Raw genomic sequence first — 11502 nt, 5'->3', positions numbered from 1 at the left:
ATTAACAGAAAACTAAAACAGCTTTCCAGACATGAATGAAAATGAAAAGAAACACTTTTTTTGAGTAATGTTTTTCTGAATTTATTTGAATGCTCTCATTTTCTGTGTTGCACTACTTCTCCATCCCATTCATTCCAAATGGATCTCACCTCTAAGACTGATGACTTAGTTAGTTTTAAACACTGTAAAATACCATGAGCTACAGACAGTTTGCCTTCCCCTGTTTTTGCTGGAGAGCAATACTGGAGCCATTAGTGCAGTGCTTGGGTCAGGCAGGAATCCTACAGGCAGGGAATGTGCCCTGACAGTGTGTGACCCTCAGCAGGGACAATGCACAGCAGCGTTGCTGTGCTCGAGTTCCATGGAACCATCCCAAGAGCAGCTGCTGAGCTCAGGAGCCATGGCAGCCACCAGCCTGCTCCAAAGGCCCTTGGCAGGGTGGGCTCCTGGCCTGGCTCTGTGTGCCAGGAGCCGGCAGCGCTGGGTGCAGGGAGCCCAGGGAGGGCACAGCAATGCTGGGCTGACAAATGCTGGGGGGACAGCGAGATGGGCGTGTGCAGCCGGCCAGGGCACAGATAATGCCCTTTGTCCTTGCTGCCCCTCCCATCCCAGTGCCCCACAAACAGCCCCTCGGGAGGGACAGGCCCTGCTGTCCCAGGCCTGGGCTCAGGGCTTGGCCTTTCTGCTCCCTCCAGCCAAGCCAGGCCTTGCTCAGCATTGCAGTTCCTGCTGCTGTGCCCCAAGCTGGCTCGGCCGCTGCTGGAAAGGGACTTGAGATACCTCGATCCCCTTGAGTGGGCCATGGGAGAAAAAAACAAATTTCTTAGGGCATTGGAGAGCAAATTTTGTTTGCAAACCTCAGAGACTGAGGAACTTGGGAAACCTTAAAGCAACATGGAATTACAGTAAATCACTTCACAAAGCACTGGCTGAGCAAACTCTAACCTGTCCCACTTCATGTTCTCTGGATTTTGAGAAGAGGAAGTCAGGAGAAGAGAGAGAGGGAGAGAGATGTCCACAGTCATGGCCTTGGATCCAGCCCCATCTCAGCTGCTGGGAGCTCCGGGGCTGTGAGACATGTCAATGTCACAGCCATGTCACAGCCTCACCTGCTCTGGTCCCTCTCCATGTGGGGGTTTTTGGGGTGCCAGGGGCTTGGCTGGGGCTTTGGGGCTGGACCAGAGGCTGCAGTGGCTGGGGCTGGGGCAGCTGACCACCCCACCTACACAGAACTTGCCCTGGCCCCCAAACACAGCTTGGAGATGTCTGGGGCCATTCATCATTTCTCTGCTCTCCAGCCCTGAGGCAATGGACTCTGGCTGCAGCTCTGAGCTCGTGCCCAAGGCAATTACCCCTGGCAATGGGGCTGCATAGAGCTGCTGTCAGGAAACCCTCCCAAGAGTTGGAGAGTGCCCCAAAACTGCCTCAGAAACATGAGATATCCCAAAATATCCTCAGGAACATGAAATATTCATAACCTCACTCAGTAACAAGTACGCCCTTTTTTCATCATTCCCAAACTTTGGCAGTCTCATTCCAGACCCCACCCACCTCCCCAGTCCTAACCCAGGCTGGTATCAAGACCCCCTTCCCAAGCTCTATTTCCCCCATTTCACACCCCCCAAACTCTCCTCCCACCCATCCTGCCTCACCCAATGCCCATCACACCCCTCCTGATTTGCATCCCACTTTGCCCAATCCTCTTCCAACCCAATCCCACCCTGAGAAGTTGTGAATCAGGTAATTTTGGGGTGGGAATTTTGAGTAGTTTTCAGTGCCATTGAGTGGCTGTGAGGTGACAGATCAAACCCTCTTGTCTCTTTGAGAAACAAGACATGGAGAAAATTACATCAAATAGCCCCCAAATCCCCAGATGCTCCCAAGTATTTCCCTGAATCCCAGATTCCCAGAAAACATGGGAAAAGTAGACTTGAGATGCCTTAGATGAGTTTATTGATTTTTACCCAAATTTTGTCTAATTTAAAAAGTTGGAAATTAATCAAAAGAATATAAGGGACCACAAAACAAAAGACCACCAGCCCAGTGTCTTCCCAATATGGATCACTGGGAATTTGGGTCACCAGGTCACTGCCCAACATGAGCCCACCAAGGAGAGACGATATTGGAGTAGGGCACGAAGCTCTTTCCACAGTCAGAGCACTCACAGGGCTTCCCTCACGAGTGCCTCTGTTGGTGTTGGGTCAAGTGAGAGCTCTGGGTGAAGCTCTTCCCACACTGGAGACAATTATAGGACCTCTCCCCACTGCGGATGCACTGGTGGGTGAGGAGGTGGGAGTTTTGCTTGAAGCCCTTTCTGCAGTCGGGGCATTGGAAGGGCCTCTCCTCTGTGTGAATGCGCTGGTGCATGAGGAGATCTGAGCTGGTCTGAAATCTCTTCCCACACTGGGGAACACTCATAGGGCCTCTCCTCAGTGTGGATCATTTGGTGGGTGATCAGTTTGCACCTCTGGTTGAAGCCCTTCCCACATTCCCCACACAATTATGGCCTTTCCTCAGCGTGGATGTTCTGGTGGCGGATCAGGCTGGAGCGCTGGCTGAAGCTCTTCCCACATTGCTCACACTCGTAGGGCCGATCCCTGGTGTGGATCCTCTGGTGGCGAGTCAAGTCAGCGCTGTCCCTACAGCCCTTCCCACATTCTCCACACTCATAGGGCCTCTCCCGAGTGTGGATCTTCTGGTGGCGGTTTAGCAGGGAGTTTCTGCTAAAGCTTTTCCCACACTCCAAGAACTTGTGGGGCTTCTCGCCATCATGAAGCTGCTCATGGACCACCAGCTCCGAGCCCTGGTTGAAGCTCTCTCCAACTCCCCAGTAAAAGGTGGGTCTTTTTTCCTCAGGGCACTCTGGGATGGGTTTGGAGCCCATTCTCCTGTGGAACTCCAGGGATTTTTCTCCCTGTTGAAATCTTGTGCCACCAAGTTGCTCAAAACAGCCTCTTCCATGAGGTTCTGCTGCGGGGATTTGTCCTCCCTGGTCTCTGTCCTCAGCTCCTTGTCTGGGGGAGGAAGGACAAGTAGAAGATGGGATTTGCCCTCCATGCCAGAGGGAAGGAAGGGGAAGTCAAAGCCTCAGTTCATCCCTGGCAGGACAGCGTTGACAGTGTGGTTGTCCTGCAGCCGGGGGCTATGGTGGGTTTGGAGATGGAGCAGGAGAGAAGGACAAAAGGGGCACTGACTTCCTCCTCACCTGCCTGGCTGTACCGGGCATCTTCCTCTTTCCAAGGTGGTATAGATGGGTCTGGTCTTCCTCTGGGAATCCAGTGGAAACAGGCTTCATTTGGTGTGTTAAATCTCAGATTATATTCAGGTAGGAATGCTTGGTTCCTCCCTCTGAGTGGAGCATCTCCCAATAGGATGATGTAATTTTATTGGTCATGCAGTGAGACTCAATTGCCCATTAACAGAAGATATCATCCTGGAGGGAGGATGGGTTGTGGAAGAGATAAATAACACTGCCCCACCTGGTTTTAACAGCTGGCCCATTAACAGAAGATATTCCCTCAGAGTTATGAGAAATGGGTCACGGTACAGTTCTCCCTTGGGATCTCTGGGCCGTTTGTTTTCAAACTGACAAACTGGAGAGAAGTGGGACCCCACTGAGACCTGCTTTGGGCATGTTCCAGTGACTGGTCTGTACTGTGGGCAACTGGGCATGACTGGGAGCATGCTGGAGAGACTGGCATTATACTGGGAATGACTGGGATTATACTATGGGACTCTGGGATAATTTGGAACACACTGGATGAAAGTGGGAGCAACTGGGAGTGACTGGGACCATGCTAGGGGAAAATTAGAAAGCCCAACCCCCACAGCAGGGGGACCTGCATCCTCCCACCCTCTGCCGCAGCTTTGCCAGCACTGGGACCCCCAAAAACACCTTCTGGGAACTCCCTGATGTCCCCTGGGGCATTTGTGTCACGGCTTTGGATCCCTGCAACCCCAAATACCCTCCGCCAAAAATCCCCAAACCCTGGGACCCCCCGGGATGTTTGGGGCAAGCTCCCCCTCCCCAGGCACCTGCGGGATCGGGGCCGATGTTCCCAGGGGGCTGCGGGTTCAGGGAGCGCTGGAGCCACCCGGTCCCTCCTCTGCTCTTCTTCCTCCCATGTCGTGCTGCTGCTCTGCATCTTCCTCCCTCCCTCTTCCTTGTCCTCCCCATTCCCTGGACATCTCACGGATCACTGAAGGAGCAGGGGGTGGAGCTGGGACAAGTCAGAATGCAGCTGGGACAGGGGGAGGTGTGCCTTGAAATGGCATCAATGGGAGTGACTGGTTTGTACTGGGATCATACAATGACTGGGATTGTACTGGGTTTGTACTAGACATCAGACTGGGATCATACTGGGAGCAGCTGGGCCCATGCCAAGGGAGAATGTGATCACACTGAGGGAGACTGAGATCATTCTCTATTCATACTGGGAGTGAGAAGCCTGCATGGGGCAACTGGGACAATGTTGGGGCAAGTTGGGATATACTGGGAGGGACTGGATTATGCTGAGGGTGACCAGGAGCAGTTGGGAGACTCTGGGATCATGCTAGGAGAAACTGGGTGGAACTGGTAGTGACAGGGTGCATGCTGGGGGTGACTGAGATCATACCGGCAGTGAGTGTGACTACACTGAGGCTGTGAGGGAGTTGTTGTAAAAAATGCGATCATCTTGGAAGGAACTGGGAAGGACTGGGAGAGACTAGACATATGCTGGAAGGAACTGGGGTACACTGGGAGAGACTGGCACTGACTGGAACAAAAGTGAGGGTGAAAGGGAGCAAATGGAACCTTGTGGGGTGCAACTGGTTTGTACCGGCAATGACTCGGACCACACTGGGCTCATCTTTGGATCATATTGGGAGTGACTGGACTGATACTGGGCGTACCTGCCAGTGACTGGGAACATACCCTGCACATCATTGCCCCATAATGGGGGTACCTGAGAGTGACTGGGAGCATGCTGGGAGCAAATGGCATCATACTGGGACTGACTGGGCTGATCTAGCTGGAGGCAACAGGGAGTGACTGGAAGGAACTAGGATTATAGAGGGACCATACTGGGAGTGCTGGCATCCGACTAGAATCATACTGGAGGTTACTGGACTCATATTGGCGTTGAAAGGGAGCAACTGGGATCACACTGGGCTACTGGGAGCAACTCTCCATGATTTCATGAGGCCCTGCAGTGTCACAATGGACCCTTGGTTACTGGAAGCCTTGCTGTGTCACCATGGACTTCTGGTTTTATGAGCCTTCATGTTGTCAACAGCAGCCTCTTTGGTTGTGCAGGGTCACCATGGATCCTTTGTTCCATCAGATTTCTCAGTGTCACCATGGACTCCTCAGCTCTGTGAGGCTCTGCTGTGTCACAATGACCCCTTGGTTCAATGAGGTCTTTCTCTGTCACAATGGACTTTTGGTTCCATGAGTTTCCACAGTGTCACAACGGTCTCCTTGGATCTGCAGCATCAGAGTGGACTATCAGTTCCATGGGACCCTGCTGTGTCAAATTGGATTTTGGTTCCATGCAGCCCCCCAGTGTCAAAATATCCCCTTGGCTCTATCAGAGTCTGCAATGTCACAATGGACCCTTTGTTCCATCAGGTTCCAGTGTCACAGTTGACTCCTCGGGTCTGTGAGGCCATTCTGTTACCAAATCTCCAAAATTTCAGAATACGACTCTATAATTTTAAAATTAGTATAAAAGAGGGCATCGTTTTTTCAGGGCTCAGGTCCAACAGGGGATAACACCAAACCTCATGTGGACTTGAAAATATGTTGCTTATATACAGTCACTAAATTTGTATTACAATTTACCATTTCCATAAAACCCACCCCAAGTTTCCACTTTCAGTCCTTTCTTATTCTATCATTGCACCTGTGAGCCAGATTTCTTCTTCTTCTCTTGTGACCATCCCTGCTTAGAAAACAGCCCCTCAATGCCTTGTTTCTCTGCAGAAAGTTTACAAATAGAGAAAAAATGAATTAATTCTTCTGGTATCAACCCCAAAGCTTTGTGTTCCCAGGCAGAGGCTGGCAGGACACAGAGCTGTCAGCAGAGGAAGGGCCCAGCCAGGTGGGGCAGCCGGGGGGTGACGACAGCCTGCAGGGACAGAGGCACAGGGCATGGACACCGTAGGACAGCCTGGGCTGGGCAGGGCACAGGGATGGGCAGCAGCTGCAAGGCCCTGACACAGCCAACTCCTGCAGCCCTTTGGCCATGGCTGCTGGCCCTGGGCCTGAGGCCAGCAGGGGACAAGTGACCCTGGCAGCCCTGGGGCCTCTTTGCCTCCTTGTCCCTGCTCAGCAGCCTGGCAGGGGCTGCCCCATGGTGCTGCCCTTGGCATTGCACATCCCCACATCCCAGTGGCCTGGGAAGAGCCCTGAGCAAGGAGGGAGGGACAGGATGTGCCTTGGCAGGGCTGGGGCTCAGGCCTTGGCCCTTGGCATTCCTGAAACACATCCAGGTTTGCTCAGCATCAGAGACACCTTTCCCTTGTTTGTCCCCACCTGTCATCACTGCCTGCAGTGATCTGCTCTACGTGGGGACACTTTCTCTGTCCTGTCCTTCATTAGGATCCATTAAAAATTAAAGAAACTTCGAAAATTAAATCTGACTTTTGAGTTCTTGAAAACTTTTTTGAGCACACTTTGAGGCACTGATTATAATGGAAAGAGCACCAAAGCCCCAAGAGGGTCATTGAAGTCCTTGCGCTGTGTCTTTGGTGCTGAGCTGGGCCAGGCTCCTGCCACAGACGCAGCTCTTGGCAACCAAGAAGAGCTTCAAAAATACATTTCTCCTGAGGACTAGCTCCTGTGCACAGCCCAGCAGGGCTGGGGCACTGCCAGGGCACCTCAGGGACACATGCAGGGCACAGAGCTCACAGGGGCTCAGCACTGGCAGGGGCTGTGTGCTGTCCCAGAGGGGGCTGTGTCACAGCAGCACCTCTGTGGCTGTGTCACAGAGCCACAGTGCAGCTGAGATGACAGAAAGGAGCTGTGTGACAGCACATAGTGGGTTGTGTGAGGTCACTAATTAGGCTATGACATCAACGAGTTTGTTGTGTGAGGTCAATTGAGCAGCTACAGCAGCACAGATGGGACTGTGTGACACTGCAGAGCAGGCTGTGACATCATGCTGTGCCTTTAAGACATCACAGAGTGTGCTGTGAGGTCAGAGAATGTGCTGTGACATTACAGGGGGGCTGTATGACATCACTGAGTGGGCTGTGTGACATCACTGAATGGATTGTGACATCACAGAGCTAGCTGGGACTTCATAGGAAGTGGGTTGTGACATTAAAAGTGGGCTATGGCATCACACAGCAGGTTGTGTGACATCCCAGAGTGGGCTGTGACATCACAGAGGTTGTATGACATCACAGGGGCTGTGTGAGGTCACTGGGAGGTCACTCTGCCCCAGCCCACCCTCACAGTTCCCCCAGAGAAGTCCAACACTGCTCGTGCACAGTGGGGTCCCCTGTCCCCCCGGGTCCCCCCCACCCCCGGCGCCGCAGCCCCCCAGAGGATATTCCACGAGATCGACCCCAGAGCCTGACACGGGGACAAGGGGCCAGGGCTGGGGAGGGGTGGGACAGGGGGACAGGGACTCCCTGCATTGTCCTCGTGTCCCCAGAGCCTGGGCCAGGGCTCCTTGTTACAAACAAAGGACTGAGAGCATTTTAAAAATCTCCATTAAGGGATCAGCAAAATGTAGATTTAATATTGAGCGAGAGCACGGCAAAGTTCCTTGGCAAGAGTCACTCTGCTCCTGACTGGACACTTCAGGCACACCAAGGAAACAAAGCAACAACAAAACCAAACAAAATCCATGCATTTAAACCACAAATGAACTGAGAAATATCCCTCTGTGTTTGTGTGATAAAAGAAAAGGGAGGGCAAGGATAACAGAAATACAGCCTGAAAGCAGAACAAAGCTCAAACTTAACAGGACTTACCTTAACTTATACTTTCCACTTCACAATTGAGCAAAAGAACAGCACTTAACAGTGTTTCACCTAATTTATAAGTTATGACTCAATGATTTAATATTAAATAACATGTAACAGTATCCAGCTTAAAACTTGCAACAAACGCAACAGTTTAGCAAAATAACAACACTTAGCAGCATTTAGCTTAGCGTACACCTCATGACTTAGCCTTACTTAGAGGCCTGGCTGACTCAGATGTCCAAGGCACTCAAACCCCTCAGAGAGCAGCACTTGTGCCACATTTGCCAGGGCACAGGCACTCTGTGTGCACACAGACAGACAGAGTCAGTGCCAGGGACCTGTGAGAAATTCCCCTGCAGGGCAGGGAAATGCTCCCTGGGGATGCTTTGGCATCTCCCCAGCGGGCCAAGGGCTGAGCCTCGAGGAGTGGGGGCTCGGCCCCGGCTCCGTCGTTGTTCGGGGATCCCCCGAGGGCAGCAAACGGGAGAGTTCCCGGCTGGCAGAGGCCCCACTCAGAGGGAGGGCACTGGCCCAGGAGAGCTCCAGGGGCTCCTTTTGGAGCTCTGTTTGTAGGGCCCCAAGAGAGGGGCTTTAGTCACAGCAATGTTTCATCCTGGCCACACCTGGGATCAGCAGCTTTCCTTGGAAGTGTGAGAACAGGGATGTGGTGCCACTGAGGGAACAAAAACAGTTCCCAGGGCTGCTCCTAAAGAATCCAGGAGCTCGTTGGGCAGCAGCAGTGCCTGGGAGCAGACAGGGTTTGTGCTGAGCTCCAGAGGAGCTGAGCCCAGGGGCTGTTGGCCAAGGCCAAATGAGCATTTCTCAGCTCACAGGGTGGCCTGAGAAGGGGAGGGGGGAATGCACCAGCACAGGGCCCCATGGAACCAAGGGACCATTGTGACCCTGTGGGGCCTTGTGAGAACAAGGGACCATTGGGACACTGCAAAGCCTCATGGAATCTCTGGGACACTTGTGACACTGAGGGTCCTTATGGAAGCCAGGGGCCATTGTGACATTGTGGGACCCCATCAAACCAAGGGTTTATTGAGACACTGCAGGTCTTCTTGTAATCAAGGGGCCATTGTGGGACTGCTGGAGCCCATGGAATCAAGGCACCATTATGACACTGCAAGGCCCCAAGGAACCAAGGTGCCATTGTGACACCCTGGGGCCCCATAAATCAAATGGAACACAGAACAGTTCTGGCTGGTTTAGGCTCCCAGGGCCACCTGACTGGTCCAGCTGACTTTGGCATGCTGAGGGTCTCTTCTCATATGCTGCTGAAACCCTGGGGCTCCCTGCTTTCCTTCCAATGCGAAAGAACTGTCCTTCTCCTCCAGCTGCCCAGGGCCAAGACTGGAATTCCACCTCCAAAATTCCTTCTATCCAAATACTGCTCCCAGACAAAAATCTGTCATTGCTGACTAGTCTTGGTGGCTTTGGCCTAGTGAGTCTCTCATCTGCCTTCCAAACCCTGGTTAGACTCTGTGCTTTCCTTCCTATGGAAAAGAACTGTCCTTCTTGTCCAGGTGCCCATGGCCAGAATTGGGATTCCACCTCCAACACTGCCTCTTGTGGGAGACTGGAGGAGATTGTTGGATGGAAACATTTTCTGTGTGAGGCAGAAAAAAGCAAGTCCAGCCTTGCCCTGCCCTGGAACCCCAATCCCCCCAGAGCCTCTATCCCAGCCCAGCAGTGTCTGCCAATGCCTGGCACACCAAAGGCATTGCTCCACAGCCACCTCTGCAGCCCCCAGCCCAGCTCCATCCCCAGCCCACCCCCATCCCGCAGCAGCCCTGCCTTTCCCTGCTCCAGCCTTGGTCTCCAGCCCAGCCATGGAGGCTCTCTGGGCTCTGGACTTTTCCTGCAGCCCCCAAGGGCAGCTGAGCTCTGCCCTTCCCACAGTCAGCCCTGGCCAGCGCAGGCAATGCCCAGCAGTTCCTGCTCTGTGCCTGGCCTTGCTGTCAGCCCCGGCAGCGGCTGCGTGGCCCCTTTGTGCCGCGCTGGCCCAGCCATGGTGCCACAGCCCCTGTGCCGGCCCAGGGCAGGACAGGAGCATTGCGGGTGGGAACGGCCCCTGTGCCGTGGGGCCACAGCAGCCTTGGGGCTCTGTGCCCCATGGCCTCCCTGCTGGGCAGCCTCTGCCAGCTCCTGCACAGCCCGTGGGCCCTGTGGGCCTGCACAGACAGCCCTGCCCCAGGCTCTGCCGGGCTCTGGGCCAGCAGAGAGGCCGGGCAGGGCTGGCCATGGCCGGGAACAGGCCCTGAGCCCCGCAGGAGGATGGAGCTGGGCCACAGCCAAAGGGCCTCTGCAGAGCTGGGCTGGGCAGCCGGGGCTGCCAACGCCTGGGGACAGAGGCTGCCACTGGGGACAAATGTGCTGGGCCCCCTCCCTGCTGTGCCCATGCCACCAAGGGCACAGAGCAGCCTCCTCTCGGGGCCACTTGCCTGTTTTCAATGCCTTCCACAGGCGCTGGCCCTGCCCCACACGGCCGGGGCTGAGTCCTGCCCCTGCACGCTGCCACAGGCCGAGATGGACACTGATGGTTTCTGTGCCAGGCTCTCTGAGCCCAGCCCAGCTCCCTGCCAGCTCTGCCAGCTGCCCTGAGCTCTGTGCAGCACCAAGGGCCTCTCCCCAGCCCAGCCCAGCCGGCTCTGGCCCCACAGCTCTGCTCAGGGCAGGCTGCTCTGGGCAGGGGCCCCACGGCCTCAGCCCCTGGCAAGGGCACAGCAGCAGCTGCAGCTCAGAGAGGGCTCAGCCCCAGCCATGGGGAAGGGGCTGGCAAAAGAAGGGAAAAGGAGGCTCCCTGTGTGCCCTGCTCCCCTGTCCCTGAGGTGCTGAGAGCTCTGCAGCCCCTGCTGCCATCCCACCTGCCCAGGCCAGCACAACAGCCCCGGCCTTGGGGCCCTCCAGAGCTGCTCCTGCTCCAGGCCCAGGGCCCATCCCAGAGCTGGGGCAGCCACAAAGCTGGGCCCATTTCTGTTCATTGCTGCTCTGGCGGGGATGGATCCTCAGCCCCTTGTAGGTTGTTGATGAATTTTACTACTGCAGAAGCCTCTTCTTTCTTGAGCTCTTTCGTTCAGGAATTCATTGAGAAAAGCTCAAAAACATTTGTACAAAATAATCGAACAAGAAATGCCCCTGAGAATAATTGAAATTTTCAATTATCTGCTGTCAATTAAATTTTAGAAATATATTCAATTTGAATATGGTATATTGAAAACAATGCAGAGACAATGGTTTGTCCTTTTACTTTATTCTTGTGTACAGATTGACATCTTAAATGTCCAATTTGTATTGACTCCCAGCACCGTCTAATGATATCTAAATAGATATGAAAATCAAGACCATTTATGGCAGACAATGACTAGACTTTGTCTTCATCCCCTCCTCATCATTTTCCTCATCAAACCCCTGGAACTCCGATGGATCAGGAACAGTGTGGCCAGCAGGAGCAGGGCAGTGATTTCTTCCCTGTGCTGGACACTGGTTGGGCAGCACTTCAAGTGCTGAGTCCAGTTCTGAGCCCCTCAATTTCGGAAG

The 11502-nt window shown here is 53.9% G+C and overlaps 1 protein-coding gene across 1 annotated transcript; it reads right to left on the bottom strand.

The window, feature by feature from the left end:
• Positions 1–2085: 2085 nt before the first annotated feature.
• LOC136374794 (zinc finger protein 3-like) lies at positions 2086–2884 on the bottom strand. Its single transcript, XM_066340190.1, is given in 2 exon segments — positions 2086–2406; positions 2408–2884. Coding segments are annotated over 2 exon segments (798 nt in total).
• Between the last annotated feature and the right edge of the window lie 8618 nt (positions 2885–11502).

The sequence above is a fragment of the Sylvia atricapilla genome, unplaced genomic scaffold (genome assembly GCF_009819655.1).
Source record: "Sylvia atricapilla isolate bSylAtr1 unplaced genomic scaffold, bSylAtr1.pri scaffold_130_arrow_ctg1, whole genome shotgun sequence".
NCBI lineage: Eukaryota > Metazoa > Chordata > Aves > Passeriformes > Sylviidae > Sylvia > Sylvia atricapilla.
Note: the sequence above shows the minus strand (reverse complement) of the source record. Positions and strands in the feature narration are given on the sequence as shown.